The sequence below is a fragment of the Macrotis lagotis genome, chromosome 4 (assembly GCF_037893015.1).
Source record: "Macrotis lagotis isolate mMagLag1 chromosome 4, bilby.v1.9.chrom.fasta, whole genome shotgun sequence".
NCBI lineage: Eukaryota > Metazoa > Chordata > Mammalia > Peramelemorphia > Peramelidae > Macrotis > Macrotis lagotis.
In genome coordinates this window covers 112,044,048-112,056,650 of record NC_133661.1, presented here as the reverse complement: position 1 = coordinate 112,056,650, position 12,603 = coordinate 112,044,048, and the positions used below count along the sequence as shown (strand labels likewise).

The 12,603-nt window shown below is 39.6% G+C and overlaps 1 protein-coding gene across 1 annotated transcript in view; it reads left to right on the top strand.

Moving 5' to 3' along the window:
* PDCD11 (programmed cell death 11) overlaps positions 1–12,603 on the top strand; it is a 47,860-nt gene that overhangs the window by 9,311 nt on the left and 25,946 nt on the right. The window contains exons 8-16 of the mRNA XM_074233794.1: positions 248–355; positions 1,542–1,748; positions 2,992–3,116; positions 3,391–3,451; positions 4,053–4,199; positions 4,705–4,956; positions 8,852–8,983; positions 11,019–11,213; positions 12,038–12,208. Of these exons, the coding sequence (XP_074089895.1) occupies positions 248–355; positions 1,542–1,748; positions 2,992–3,116; positions 3,391–3,451; positions 4,053–4,199; positions 4,705–4,956; positions 8,852–8,983; positions 11,019–11,213; positions 12,038–12,208 (1,398 nt within the window). The remainder of the gene's footprint in view (positions 1–247; positions 356–1,541; positions 1,749–2,991; positions 3,117–3,390; positions 3,452–4,052; positions 4,200–4,704; positions 4,957–8,851; positions 8,984–11,018; positions 11,214–12,037; positions 12,209–12,603) is intronic.

Genomic DNA, 12,603 nt, shown 5'->3' with positions numbered 1-12,603 from the left:
AGCTTTTTGTGGGATTGTTGGATTAGAGAGTATGAACTTGTTAGTGACTTTTCTTGCACAAATTTAAGGTGTTTTCTGGAATGATTGGACTGCTTCTTACCTCTGCTGACTAAATACTGGTGTGCTTATTTCCCTATAACTCCTCCAAAATTGACTCTTGTTGTCTTTTGTCACTTTGACTGATTGATTTATGAGATAACATGTGTAGGAGATGTCTCTTTAAACTTGCAATTCCTTCTCTTTCTAGGTATCCCCTCATGGTCTCACCCTGAGTTTCCTCTCTTCTTTCACTGGACTGGTTGACTTTATGCATTTGGATTCTAAAAAAACAGGACATTACTACCAAACCCAAATGGTAAGAATTGCCAGACTCTGTTCCCAGCTGCCTTCTGCCTTTTTTATTCCTCTGCTAGGATGAGGTGGTTATTTCATAAATACCAGGAGCTTTCAAGGCCAGAGCTTCCTTGCAATAAGTCAACTTCTTAGGAGTAATGAACTAAGTAGGGATAGGTAGAAAAAAATCTGATTTGATCTTATGACTTTCTATATGATCTGTTATTTTTCTTTTCTTGTCTTTATCCTGGTGAATTTTTAAAAAGGAAGAACTGTTACTATTTATATTTATATTTGTATTTGTATTTATATTGTATTTTACATATTTTGTATCATTTGATCCTCACAGTAACAATGTGAGAGGCAAAAACCATTATTGTCCTCATTGAGGAAACCGAGAATAGGTGAGATTAATTGCCTTGCCCAAGGTCACACAGCTAGTGTGTGTTTGAGGTAGGATTTAAACTCAAGTCTTCTTCATTCCAAGTCCTGAGATCTCTACCTACCTACCTACCTGCCTGCCTCAATTGTATGTACTCTTTTATCATTGAGTGATTTATTTGAACTCAGAAATTTTGGAGGTTTGATTTATATCTAAACTTCTAAGCATTTTAACAGGAAGCCAGGTCTCCTGAATCTTTTCTCATTTTTATGACAGTTGTCTCAAGGCCAAATTTAATGTTTTAACATAACACTGTTGTTGCCAATTCTAGTAATAGCTCACATTTATAGTATGTTTTATAGTTTATGGAGTGCACTAGAAGGAGCCCTAATTGATGAATACATTAATTGTTCTTCCTAGCTAGAGGCCTTGGGTCCTGAATATGCTACTTCTGTAATTATCTGAGCCTTCAGCACAGATTAAGCAGTGACCGGAGAATCAACATCATTATTTTTATACATATGCAGTTACTAGTGTGATTGGTTTTTCTTAAGACTGTAGATATTAATGCCAGTTACCTTCTCAAGGCCCTGATTAAATATCTTATTACACAGGGACAGCAGTTTAATCCATTGTGCTTCCTGACATCTTGGAGCACTGATGTGGACAGATAGATCAAGGCCATGAGAGCAGAGTAACTGCATAGGGGATTGTCCAGGGAGTTGATATATTTGTGTTACAAATAGGAATATTGAGAGTTTAGATCTTTGGAAGGTCTGGGTTTGGAAGGTTCTTGTTTAATGCACTTTTTTCCTTGATCCTGCAGGTGAGGGCCTGTATCCTCTCAGTTCATCCACGTACCAAGTGTGTCCGACTAACGTTGCACTCTTCCCTCCTGCAAGCTGGCCGCCCCATTACTCATCTCAGCCACCATCTCATTGGAGCCGTGTTGGATGATGTGCCTGTCCAGGGCTTCTATGCAAAGGCTGGTGCCACCTTTAGGCTGAAGGATGGGTCTTTGGCTTATGCCAGGGTAAGGAGGCCAGGCCTGATCCATTGTCACTAGAAAGGTGGAGGACATTTGGGCTCTTGGCTGCTTCCTCTCACATCTGGGTGGAATTGTCTTGCTCTACTTCAGGAAAGCCGCAGAGAATGCTAATTGTTGATTCTTGAATCTACTATTTTTCTAAAGTAGCATTAGTTTGCCTTGATTGAATGAATTTACTTGAGTTTCCACATGAATATACTTTAAAAAAAACTTATTCTTATTTGCTGTGTATTCATCTAACATGTTATCTAGGAAGCTGCTGCACTTCTGCTGCACCCACCCACTTGGGTGGGTCCCAGAAGGGTTTTAAAAGTTATCTACCCCAGCACCTTCCTGAAGCATAAAGCCACTTTTTAAAAACCCCATTTTTACCTTTACTTGAATAGCTTCCTGTGATGGAGAATTCACTACTGAATGAGGTAGTCTGGTCTAGTGTTTTTAGGAAATTATTAATTGTATGTGGTTCTGCACAGACTAGCATTTGCTACCCGTGTAACCTTGAGCCCCTGTGCCATTCATCTTTGTTTTTTTTAAGAGAGCACTTTGCTGGCAAGCATGACATAGGGAAAATCAGAGTCCATCTAAAATAGTTCATTACCCCAATCTGGTTTGGTTGTCCTGATTGTAAAGTATAGAAAGAACAGAGATATACAGGATAGGTATGGGAGGTTTCTGTGCTTTTTATTCTACATCTGGGTATCATACCTTTCATCCTCTTAGGAGTGAAATAGTCCAGAGCCATACATAGTCCTGATCTGGAGGGCAGTATGTCCTGTTCATTAGCTTCTTCTAAGAATTCTGTTGTTTTCTGCCTAAGCACATGTTTAACGACGTCCTCATATTTCAGTTTGCATTCTCTCTTGACTGACTTACTGTCTTTACCAGAGGCACATGCTGGGAATTCCTTCTCAGAACATATTGGGCTGGAATCTTGTAAAGCTGCTCATAATTCCTAATTGTCATCTGTCTGTTAGTGTTGAGGCCTAAACAGCCTTGGACTGGTTTCAGCCTAGTCCAACCAACCATCCCAGTGTTCTCTCTTCACAATCTATTGTCACCCATGTGCCGTTTAATTGTCAGAGGAGGATTGCAGACAGACTAAACTCATTTGATGGTTTCCTATGAATGTTCCATGTTTCCCTGTAACTCTTTGAAATTCATCTTCCATGGATTTCTGGATCAGCTGGGTATCTCTCAGTCTCCTCTAAGAACTGTACTTTATATATAGATCATGCACCTCTCCCAGACCGAGAAGTCCTTTAATCCAGAGAAGTTCAAGCCTGGAAATATGCACAAATGTCGAGTTATTGATTTCAGCCCAATGGATGATCTGGCATTGTTATCTCTGAAAAAGTAAGTGAGTGAGTGAGAGAGAGAGAGAGAGAGAGAGAGAGAGAGAGAGAGAGAATGAGTGCGTGTCTGTGTGTGTGTGTCTGTGTATCTGTGCATGTGCCCATGCATATGAGAGAACACATGGGTACACAAGAATGCAACATGTACCTTATCAAGAGACAGTCATGAATGTCACTTTCCTTATAAAACATGTGATATGAGTTTTCTTTCTTGTTGGTATAGGCCATATCAGTCTCTGCCACTGTTTGATTCTGTTTTTTCCTGTTTGTCCCAGGAACATCATTGAAGCTCCATTCCTGAGATATCATGATCTTCAGCCAGGACAGATAGTCAAGGTGAGGCCCTCCACCAACAGAAGCAGCTGTTCCCATACTTAGGTTCCCCCAGTCCAAACTACTACATGGTCATTCTCCTTAGAGTTGCCTCTCATCAGTGTCATGCTTAGCTTTTATCATGTCTGTGTGGCTAAAGTCAGAGGGACAGATCATATCCTAAAAAAAATCTGATTTAAGTATGAGTGTTAGACTGGGTGAGAGCAGTCTCTTAGTTAATTATATTAAAGCTTGTTAATTGAGATGGGGAGTAGAAGTGTCAGTTAGAAGTGGGTATTCATACTTGTGGACAGCTCACATTGACCTGTCATGCTTTCCTTTACTCTTGAGAGTAGACATGATCTTTATCTTCAAGGGAGCTTACAGCCTACAAGTTGCCATGTGTGTGGGGGGGCAGGGGGAAGGGTGGTGTGAAAAGAAACAGTGCAGATGACTAAGTTATATGCTATGTGCAGGGTGATTGGAGTTTGAATTAATTGAGGAATCAGGATTAAAACTTTATCACATATGACCTCTTCAGGATATGACATCCTTCTTGGTGGTAATAGGGAAAGGGAAGACCTATTTGGAGTCTTCATGGTGACTCTTTTTTGTATTCCCTCAGGGTAAAGTGTTTGCACTAAGATCCTATGGGATGATTGTGAAGGTGACTGAGCGAATCAGAGGCCTTGTGCCTACCTTGCACTTGGCTGATGTCCAGATCCGGAATCCTCAGAAAAAGTATCGTGTCCAAGATGAAGTCAAGTGTCGGGTGAGATTTGTTGAGCCAGGGTGGGCAGAGGGTATTGGCAGGGCCCAGGCAACCAGTGGCAGATAAAGCCTTGCATTGAAAATTTTAGCTCTCTGCTGGATGTTAGACACAAAAATAGCTACAATACAAGGCAGAATAAATATGTTTAGCAACAAGTCTTACTGGTTTGGGATGGCTCCTTGGAAGAAGTGAGTTTTGAGTAGAAACAGGTACTTCGTGGATTTTCATCCAGTAGGTAGTGGGGTTAAGAATCCCTCTCTTGGAAGAGTGCATATAGGCTCTAAGGCAGAGGTGTCCAACCATGAATACAGTGCAACCCACATCACCAGTGAGCACAGTAACCAATGGGAAGGGTCCCCCTCCCCACATCCTCTATGCTGCAGGTTGACACGTCTGTTCTCTAGGGGACTAGCTGGGCTCAGGAAAGATGGGACCAATTCTCTGTGGTCTTCACCAAACTATCAGGGCCCTCCTTTTGCTGATGGCTAACCACTGATTTTTCCAGGTTCTGATTTGTGACCCAGAGAATAAGAAACTGCTAATGACCTTGAAAAAGACCCTGGTGGAATCCAGCCTACCAGCTCTCACCAGCTACAAGGAAGCCAAGCCTGAGTTACAAACACATGGTTTCATCAGCTGCATCAAAGATTTTGGTTGTATTGTCAAGTTCTACAATGACATTAGGGGATTGGTACCTCAGAAGGAGCTGGGTGCCCAGCCCATCTCAGCCCCAGAGGAAGTCTTCTATGTAGGACAGGTAAGCTTCCTGTCAACCTTTTTGACCAGAGCTCAATTTTCTCTGTCAGTAGCTGTTAGCTCCTTCTGTAGCTCTAGCCTAAAGAGGGGATTAGATGAGGATTGCCTTCGCATAAAGAAAGATGTTTCTGGAAGGGTTGAGCTTGGAAGGATCTAGAAGTAGTGAGAAGTGTTTCCAACTGTTAGGAATCTCTGAGGGTACCCATAGGGATGCAGGGTCTTGCTGTGAGGATCAAATGAAATAATCCTTTACAGTGCCTCACAGATAATAGGTGTTTAATAAAACACTTGACCTGAAAGTAAATAAAGGAGGAAATCAGATTTTAAGATGCAGAATAAGGTACATATTTTCGAGAAGCAGTTTTTTTTTTATTCTTTTTTTTTTCTTTTTATTTCCCTGATATTGGGGATGGAATAGGTGAGTAGTTAGAAATTCTAGGCAAGTGGAGATAAGGATAGGGTAGCCAAAAGAAGAAAAAAAGGGGGGCATTGAGATTTTTCATTTAATGGAAAAAAAATACAGATAGTAGACCAGAGTTTTGAAAAGCTGCACATTGATCTTATTATATATTTTAAAATGAGAGCAAGCAATATATGATAGAGACCTACCATTTCATGTACAGTTTTCTTTGTTCTGTTGTATATGCTAATGCCCATTCTGTTTGGTGTATAACTTCGGAAGTTTTATTTTTCTTTGAAAAAGAGGTTTTCTATGAGTGTAAGGAGATGGAAAGAATAATAGAACTAAGGTGAAGGAAAATTTATCAATAATAGAATAGGACTTACAGAGGGGCATAACACAAAGAAGTAAAAGGAGACTAAAGACTTAGGCTAAGGGGCTGGCTAAGGAGGATGGAGATGAGGGGGAAAAAAGTTGCAGGAAAAAAGATTTTTGCTTTGGTGGGCATCTGTTTTTTTCACCAACATCAAGAAATTAAAAAGTTGAGCCAGCATGGAGATTCAGTTGGGCATCTGAGTTGGTAACTACCTAGTGCTTGGGTCCATGGGGTCCTGATAGGCTTAGCACTAGTTCTTTTACCCTGTCTGAAGATGTCAGAGAATTATGAACACACAAAAAGTACTCTGCATATGAAGGACTCCCATTTGGGCCTATTGTCTATAGCCCTTTTCCCAGATAAGCTTCTAATGGTGAGTGATCACTAATGACTTATAGAGGTTGAGGTAGTATTACTTTTCTCAGGTGGTTTAGTGAAGCCAGAATAGGGTAGGTATTTTTCATATATACAATGTTAGATTGTGGGATGAAATCCAGTGTCTAAATGATTGAGTTGTGGAGGAGGCTGACACTCCTGGGTCCACTAATGGATAAGGGAGTAGTGGTTATTCAACTAGATATCTAGATGGCAGTGGTGGGAACTTAGTGGCTGTCATGTCCTGCCATTGATGTAGATCATTCTGTGACCCAGGGTAGAAGAGGTACTGTCTTTATATTTGGTGGAAGAGCCAGAGCTGGAGTTCCATGACTTTGAATCAAGTAGTAGAGGATCCAGGAAGAACCTAGTGCTGAGGCAGATGTCAGCTCCCACCCTCAGGATTGCTAGTTGGCAAATGAAGACCAAGGCTTTGCTATGGTGACACTGGGCACAAGAAATAATGATTACTATCTTTTCTGTCTGTAGCTCACCATTATCAAGTTGATTGTTGTAACACTAGTGAGAGCAGGCTAGATCATGTTAAATTTTATCCTTTCCTGTGTGACTGTCTTTTTTTTTTTTAGGTTTTTTTTTTTTCAAGGCAATGGGGTTAAGTGGCTTGCCCAAGGCCACACAGCTAGGTAATTATTAAGTGTCTGAGACCAGATTTGAACCCAGGTACTCCTGACTCCCAAGGCTGGCGCTTTATCCACTGCGCCATCTAGCCGCTCCTATCTGAGTGGCTGTCTTTTTTAATTTATTATTATTTTTTTCAATTGATATTTTATATTTCCAATTGTTATGAAAGTTTTTCAATATTCATCCACATGCATATGCATATTTTTAAGTTATATAATTTCCTTCCTTCCACCCTCCCTCCTCCTCCCCACAGTGGCAAACAATCTGGTGAATATTGTACACATTAATATGTGTTTTGGATTAGTCATGAGGAATTAGTATGAGGAATTAGGATTAAGGGAAAAGAAAGAAAACCATGAGATAGGAAAGAAATACATAAGAGAAAATTTTAAAAAGTCAATGTAGTTAGTGTTCATTCAGGTTCTAAAGGTTGTTTGTTTTTTTTTTTTGTGTGTTTTTTTTTTAAGTTTTTGCAAGGCAATGGGGTTAAGTGGCTTGCCCAAGTCCACATAGCTAGGTAATTATTAAGTGTCTGAAGCTGGAATTGAACTCAGGTCCTCCTTACTCTAGGGCCCATACTCTATCCACTGTGCCACCTAGTTGCCCCGAAGGGTTTTTGTTTTGTTTTATTTTTCTTCCTCTGAATAGGGATAGTATTGTCCATAGAAAGTCTCCTAGGTGAACTGCTGAGAGGAGCTGCATCCATTAAGCTTGTTCAACTCAGAGTGTTGCTGTTAATGTGTACAATGTTCTCTTGTTTCTGTTCCCTTCACTCAACATCAGTTCCTGTAATTTGTTCTGTACTTCTCTAGAGTACAACCATTTTTGGTTTCTTTTTTTTTTTAATTTTAAAATTTATTTTTTTAATTTTAATTTTAATTTTCATTAGATTTTTTTTTTCAAGGCAGTGGAGTTAAGTGGCTTGCCCAAGGCCACACAGCTTGGTAATTATTAAGTGTCTGAGGCCGGACATTCATGGTTTCTTATAGAGCAATAATATTCCATAGCATTCATATACCAAAACTTGTTCAGCCATTCCCCAATTGAAGGGCATCCCCTCAATTTCCAATTCTTTGCCACTTCTAAAAGAGCTGCTATGAATATTTTGGAACAAGTGGGACTTTTCCCATTTTTTATAATTTCTTCTGGATAGTCAAAGGGTATGATCAGTTTTTATTGCTCTTTGGGCATTGTTCCATATTCCTCTCCAGAATGGTTGAATTAGTTCAGAACTCTACCAACAGTGCATTAATGTCCCAGTCCTCCCATAACCTCTCCAACATTGTTCATTTTCCCTTTTTGTCATCTTAGCCAATCTGATAGGTGTGAGGTGATACCTCATAGTTTTAATTTGCATTTCTCTAATCAATAATGATTTGGAGCATTTTAATGATTATATATAACTTTAATTTCTTCTTTTGTCCCCATTTATCAATTGGGGATTTATGACCTTATAAATTCTTTTTATATTTTAGAAATGAGACCTTTATCAGAATCCCTAGCTGTGAAAATTGTTTCCTAGCTTTCTGTTTTCCTTCTAATTTTGTCAGTATTGCTTTTATTAGTGCAAAACCTTTAATTTAATATAGTCAATGTAATATGTAATGTCTTCTATTTCTTGCTTGATCATTAATTTCTCCCCTTTCTACAGATCTGACAGAGTATTTCTTAATCTATTAATTGATCTATGGCACTTTGCATCTAAATCTTGAATCATTTTGATCTTATTTTGGTATAGGGTGTGAGATAATGGGTCTATGCCTGGTTTTTGCCATACTATTTCCTAGTTTTCTAAAAAGTTTTTGTCAAATAATGAGTTCTTATCTCAGAAGCTAATGTCTTTGGGTTTGACAAACAGTAGATTGCTGTAGTCATTTACTACTATTTCTTTGGAACCTATTCTAATCTGCTGATCCATTACTCTATTTCTTAACCATTAACTGTCTGGCTGTCATGTGACAGTTCTCCATTCTCTACTCCATCTGATCTGAGATCTTGAGGGTTCTCAAGGAGTAACCTTGGAAACTAAATCTGCATGGTCTTCAATGGAAGAAACCTGCCCTCTTTTGCAGGCACATGCCCCATTTGCTGGTCTCTTCCCAGGTAATGAAGGTCACAGTGTTGAAAAGTGAGCCAGAACAGGAAAGGATGCTCTTGTCCTTCAGGCTGTCCAGTGACAGAGAGATGAAAGACCCAGTCCAAAGTAAGAAGAAATCTACAATCAAGACTGGACAGGTACTTGGATTTTGGAGCTCATCTTACTTTGTTTACTGTGGCAGAGAAAACTGAGGGATACAGATGGAAAAAGACTTATCACTAAGACTACTTAGTGCTAAAAGCAGGTCCAAATCTGCATTTTCTGATTTTCAGGCCAGGGGTTTTTATACCAGAAACTTTGTAAAATCACCAAATCTATCCTGTTCTCCTAGAAACATATCTGACTAGACCTTAGTACATTCTGGCTTTGTTTTTGTCCTAGCATTTTATATCCTGTACAGATCTTAATTAAAAACACTTAATATTTAACCTGAAGAAGAGAAAGATTGTCTTGATGTTTTTTGACTATCTTGGGGAAAACTACTTCTTTGGCATGAGGCATGAACTAGGAACACTGGGTAGAAGTGTTAGGGAGTCAGATTTTGGCCTCAGTTATAAGGAATAACTTATGACTGAATGAGCCATCAGAGTTGTTTAGATGAAGCCACATGGAATGACCACTGGCTGGCAATTATCAAATGTATGTTCTAGACCTAGATTTGGCACTAACTGTGTCATTAACCCTTACAAATAAGGGAATTGGACTCTAGATGATTTCAGAGGTCTCTTTTATCTTTAAAGTTATGTGATTCTTTGATCTAAAGGCTGAAAGGCTATGTTTTGTATGATGTAGAAAAGAATTCATGCATTGGGAAAGGGTTTGAATTTAGTTTGTTTTTTTATTTAATAGTATTTAATTTTTTTCCAATTACACAGAGACAGTTTTCAACATTTCAGTTTTCAAAATATTTTTGAGTTCCAAATTTTATAAAACCCCTTCTACCATTGAGATTTGGTAAAAATTTTCTCCTTTTTTCCCTCTTTAACTGGCTCTGAAACTATGTTGGCTTATATATCCTGTAATTTCACCATGAACTTCATAGAAGAAAGTAGGGAGAGTAGGGTTGGACAGCTAAAGAGAGTTTGATTCTTTCTAGTGGGCATCTGTTGAGGTTCTAGATGGTGGGTTTTTTTCCCCTTCCCAAATTCATTATTTTTTTATGTTCTCTTCTTGTCTCTATTTCTCCTTGAGAAGGCAAGCAATATATCAGTTATCCATGTGAAATCATGTTAAACAAATTTCCATAGTGATCGTATATATTTTTTTTTTTTTTTAGGTTTTTGCAAGGCAAATGGGGTTAAGTGGCTTGCCCAAGGCCACACAGCTAGGTAATTTTTTTTTAAGTGTCTGAGACCAGATTTGAACCCAGGTACTCCTGACTCCAAGGCCAGTGCTTTATCCACTATGCCACCTAGCTACCCCAATCATATTTTTCTAAAGCAAAAAAAAATAAAGTTTTACTTAAGTTTTTGTACAGAGTTCATTATTTTTATCTCTCTAGAAATAACAATTTTTCATCATGAGTCCTTTAGAATTTTCTTGGATCATTGTCTTACACGGAATAGCCAAGTCTTTTGTAGTTGATCATTGTTGCAACATTGCTGTTACTATGCACAATGATCTCCCTGTTTTCACTTCACTTTAATTCATATACACCTGGCCATGTGTTTTTCTTCAACCACATCATTTCTTTTTTTTTTAAGGTTTTTTTTTTTTTTGCAAGGCAAATGGGGTTAAGTGGCTTGCCCAAGGCCACACAGCTAGGTAAGTGTCTGAGGCCAAATTTGAACTCGGGTCTTCCTGACTCCAGGGCTGGTGCTCTATCCACTGTGCCACCTAGCTGCCCCTCCACATCATTTCTTATAGAACAGTAATATTCCATCATAATCATGCCATAACTTGCAGACAAACCTCAATTCATGGATACCCCCCCCCATTTCCAATTTTTTTTGCCACCACAAAGAGAGCTACTATGAATAGTTTTGTACATATACTCTTTTTTTGGTACATATTCCTTTTTCTTTTATCTTACTGGAATACAGATCTAGTAATGGTATTGTTAGGGCAAAGGGTATGTTCCTCTTTGATTTTCTGAATTATCTCAACTCAGGGCCATGATTATTCTTTGCTCAAGAAGTGTTCATTTTTTTTCCTTTCTTCCATTCTTATTAGTTAGTAGATGTGAAGGTGAAGAAGAAGACTGAGAAGGGATTGGAGGTTTCTATCCTACCCGACAACATCCATGCCTTGCTTCCCACAACACACCTGTCAGACAATGTCACCAACAGTCAGTTGCTTTGCTCCTGGCTCCAGGCAGGTGACATCCTACACAAGGTCTTGTGTTTGAGCCACAGTGATGATCACATTGTATCCTTTCCTGTTGTCTTTGGGGCCAGGGAGCGGGGAAGGACCCTGGGCCTCATAGGTAGGAAAACCATTGATCAGATCAAAGTTCTGGGATTCCACTAGTACAACTATGAATGTGCATAGTACCTGACAAAAGTCAGGTTTAAAAAAAATCCATAACCCTGTCTCTGTGGGACTCTTGAGTCTGATGGGAAAGGCCCAAATGATTGTTTTAGACTGAGCCAAATTAGTTGAAGGCATTGGATGGAGACTGTTGGGGGCATTTGAGTGTCTTTGGGACATATGTGAAGAGGGGTGTGTGTGTGTGTGTGTGTGTGTGTGTGTGTGTGTGTGAGAGAGAGATGGGGAGAGAGAGAGAGAGTATTGGGGAAGTTTGAGTGTCTTTGGGACATAAGTGAAGAGGGGTGTTTGGGTGTGGGTGTGTCTTTGTGTGTGTGATAAATTGTTCTTCAGTCAGTTGTAGGTTCCGGAAAATTTTCTTAGCTTTGGTCCTGATTTTTATCATTGGCACATCTGTCCTTTCTTTTACAGTATGATGTCTGATTATCAGCATAAAATAAACAGGACTAAGACAGTTGTTTAGTGTAGGGAAGAATTTAGGGGGACCAGTAGGATGGAGTGCATTAGGTTGAAAGTGGTAAGGGAACTTCTTGTGACAATTCCAGCAGCCTTTTTAAAGAGGTGTTTGATTTTTGTTGGGCTACTCATATGCCAATGATGTGGATTCTGATGGGGAGGCAGTAGAAGGGAGGGGATGGTGAGGACATTAGAAGAGTTGGCTTCTTTTGTCCTTCCTGGTATTTTCCTTGATGTGGTGACCTCAGGTCTTGTGCAGAAAGCCAGCTTTGATCGCTGCTGTGGAGAATGACCAGGACCCCAAGAACTTTTCTGAATTGCAGCCTGGGATGCTGCTTACTGGTTTTGTGAAAAGTATCAGGGCCTATGGTGTCTTTGTCCAGTTTCCATCAGGTCTCAGTGGATTGGCTCCCAAATCAGTAAGTTTGCTTCTGGCCCCTGGGATTCTTCCCATCTAAAAAGCCCTTTGAAGAATGAAATACCAGGTCAGGCAGGAGTTTGGGGAAAAAAAGGAAAAATGGCTCCATGGTGAACTGAACTTCCCCAAGTAAAAGTAGCTGTCTTTGTTCTACATTTCCAGGAAGTTTACTGTGAGTAGGTAGTTGTGTTATGTCACAATATTGTGTAGTGTGGATTGCTGCCTACCTCATGGGCAAAGACAGGTGTAACATGATGATAACTCAATGTGAATTGTTCTAGAAGAGTCCAAAAGAGAGGATTCAGTGGTTATACACTACTAGATCTAGCATCACAAAGACTCTTGTTCAAATTCTGCCCCTGACACATGCTGACTGTGTGACCTTGGACATATCAC